The sequence below is a fragment of the Parasteatoda tepidariorum genome, unplaced genomic scaffold (assembly GCF_043381705.1).
Source record: "Parasteatoda tepidariorum isolate YZ-2023 unplaced genomic scaffold, CAS_Ptep_4.0 HiC_scaffold_1578, whole genome shotgun sequence".
NCBI classification, from domain to species: domain Eukaryota; kingdom Metazoa; phylum Arthropoda; class Arachnida; order Araneae; family Theridiidae; genus Parasteatoda; species Parasteatoda tepidariorum.
The window spans coordinates 8,142-11,394 of NW_027261437.1; the positions used below are offsets into that span (position 1 = coordinate 8,142).

At 31.2% G+C, this 3,253-nt stretch overlaps 1 protein-coding gene across 1 annotated transcript in view; it reads left to right on the top strand.

The window, feature by feature from the left end:
- Positions 1-2,568, top strand: part of LOC122272988 (NACHT and WD repeat domain-containing protein 2-like) — a gene marked incomplete at both ends in the record, with an annotated part of 8,867 nt that extends 6,299 nt beyond the window's left edge. The window contains 2 exons of the mRNA XM_043057035.2: positions 1,050-1,166; positions 2,365-2,568. Of these exons, the coding sequence (XP_042912969.2) occupies positions 1,050-1,166; positions 2,365-2,568 (321 nt within the window). The remainder of the gene's footprint in view (positions 1-1,049; positions 1,167-2,364) is intronic.
- Positions 2,569-3,253: the final 685 nt, after the last annotated feature.

The window sequence follows — 3,253 nt, forward strand, 5'->3', positions numbered from 1 at the left end:
GTGTCAGTCCCTCACTTTTTAAATAGTGAAAATAATTAATTTACTTATTAATTAATTTGAAAAATAAATTAATAAATTGATTTATTAAACTAATTAATTTATTTATTAAATTAATTAATTAATTATTAATTATTATAAATTAATAATTATAAATTAATTATTTAAAAAATTAATTAATTTAAATATTAAGTATAATTTATAGGATATATACTTTCTTTATAATGCCATTACATATTTCTATTAATATAGAAAGTTTCAGAGCTTTTTATTCACTTTACTTTTTTGGGATTTTATGAACTGAAAAATGACAGTTTTCGTGAGAATGACCTATATATACTTGTTAAGGTGCCTCAACTAATTTAAATTAATACTTACTACATAGTAAATATATTTTGCAAAATCAAACAAATGCAAACTGAATAATATTTTTTTTAAAAAATTAAATTGAGTCTAAGAATACTGAAATTACTAGGTATTTTTAAATTGCTCCAAAAATGACCAATGATTTGAATAAGCAACCGCAAAGGAAAATAGAAAAAGTTAGAAATGTGCGAGTAAATTGGTTATTCCAATCTAGTTTCAAAATTAATAAAAAAGTTTCTCAATAGATGGCAATACTGACTATCAAATAACTATAAAACAATGTTTTTAGAATAACCATTGTTTGCACAGCATTAACGTGAAGTCTGAAGATAAAATTAACAGAGACTCGCTCAAATATTTCAGCTGCGATGGTCTGACAAGCAGTTAAAAACATTCAAATTAGTTTTCCAAGCCAGTAGCGCTAGCTGTTGAGGATTTTTGCAACTAATTTTGAAAATTCAGCGGAAATAATTCTTTGAATATTTAAAACGAGGCTGAATAACTGTATATTTTTTATCTACTTCCATTTTTCTTTAATTCATTTAATACAGTCATATTGACTACAGTCTCAATGACGATATTTATCACCAGTGTCGAAAATCACAACATAATACCTTCAAACAAATTACTTTTTATTATTAACTATTTTCTCCCTTCGTTATAATTTATCTATTTATTGTGTTTAGGTTGTTGATATGCGTTGGGGTGTGAGAGATGAAGCGACCGACGATCACATGACTACAGATTTATGTATGCGTGAAATCGAAAATTGTCAACGCTTATCCATGGGTCCCAACTTTGTGGTAAGTGATAATCATCATTAACACTTACATAGTTAGTGCAGTGAGTGGACTGAGTCCAAAAACTTTCAAAAGATAAATAAAAGGTGCATGATACACTGGTGGACAAAATTAAGAGATGGAAAGCATTTTCGCACATTCATTCGCACATGCAAGATACCCGCACACCGCTCCATGTGTTTGACAATGGTTCCGTGAATGCCCAGAGGTACAAACAGGAGATCCTAGAGCCCTATGTGCGTCTTTTCAGGGGCGCTGTTGGCCCTGAGTTCATTTTTATGGACGACAATGCGCTACCACATAGGGCTCTCATGGTTGATGAGTATCTGGAAAGCGAGGATATTCAATGAATGGATTGGCCAGCCAAATCCCCTGATCAGAATTCTATTGAACATGCTTGGGATGCTCTTGAGAGAGCTATTACGATGCGCCAACCTCTCCCCAGAACCATTCTGGAGTTAAAAATTGCTCTGGTGGAAGAATGGGAGGGTCTTCCACAAGTCCTCCTTAACTCCCTTATTAACAACATGCATACTCGTTGTGCATGCTGTCTGTCAGGGGTGGCCATGCATCATACTAGAGGCAACACACACTGTACAAGCCTCTCTTTCATTGTCATCTTTTATCCTTAAGTTCTGACTGCATTGGATTTATTGGCAATAGGTCTTGCCAGTAAATGGCACTTTCATTTTTGTTTTGCATACTTTATTTTCATGGAATAAGCTATATCCATACCAAATTTCCTTTATTTATATTCAGTATTTTTTTAGATATTTGCGAAAATGTCTTCCATCCCTTAATTTTGTCCACCAGTGTAGTTACAAGAAGGCCTAAATGTAATAAAATTGCATTTCAGGTCTATTGAAATGCATTCGAAATTTCGAGTCATATTGCTTTGTAGGTCAAGTTGATTAAGTGATCCAAATTTTTTTTTTGATCTTAAAAACTATGTGTTTGTTAAATAGAGTTTATTTTGAGTTTCAGAAAGTTAAAAGTGAGCCATGAAAAGTTGACAGTTTGATAGTTATACTATTTAAAAGCTAGATAGCTTAAACTATAAAAAATTCAACAACAGGAATAGTTTTTTTTTACATATCATTCCTCCTTCAAATTTGGTTTAAATTGTAAGTTTAATTTTTTCACCGTTCTGAAAGTATTTCTTCCATTTTCTTCCAAACATTTTTAATTCTATTTTTCACAGACATTTCTAGGACAAAAATATGGCTATAGGCCGATACCAACAATAATTGATGGCAAAGAGTTCCGCATGATACACGATACACTAGGCCTTATGAACCAGGATGTATCGCTTTTGGACAGGTGGTACAGAGAGGACACGAATGCTGTACCTTCAGTGTTCGTCCTTCAACCAATCAGTTCTGTTTTAGTGAACTTCAACAATAAGGTATTTAAGATTATTTTTAGTTATGCTAACTAATATCGATGGATTGTTATATGTAAATTTACTCTTTTGAGATAACTGAAGAACTTATGTCTAGAATAATGTGTATTTCAGTGATTCCTTTTTTAAAATCACTATTAAACTGGAAAGAAAACTAAATTACTTCTTTCAAACGCTATCGAAATCTTCCTTTCTCTTGGAAGAATAAATAAATTTCTAATTTCAATGTTGTCCATGGAAGTATTTTTGCCGCTATGGTAAATAAACTCGGAAATTAAGGTATTTATCACTGAGAGTGACGAAAACTATATATCACTGAACATATCTTTTTACTTATAGCTCTTCAATTAAAATTTATATTTTACTGTTTGATTGGGAAAACAAAATGACAAGCCATCTTTCCAAATTCTTTAGGAGAACAAATCATTAGATTTAAAAATGTCATGATTGTCACGTAAGCACTAAGCATTAAAGATGCTTCTTTAGGTTATACATTATCTAGTGGAAATCGATAAACTATTTCCTAAATTCAGTTTCAGGTAAAAATTCAGAAAAAAGAAGTTGCATGTAAAAATTTCATATTAAAAAAATTTACTTCAAGCCCTTAATGACACTTAATAAGTGCCAATTAAGAAATACCACTAAGGCAAATGGCACTAATGAAAATAGTGTACATGAGAATGGGATC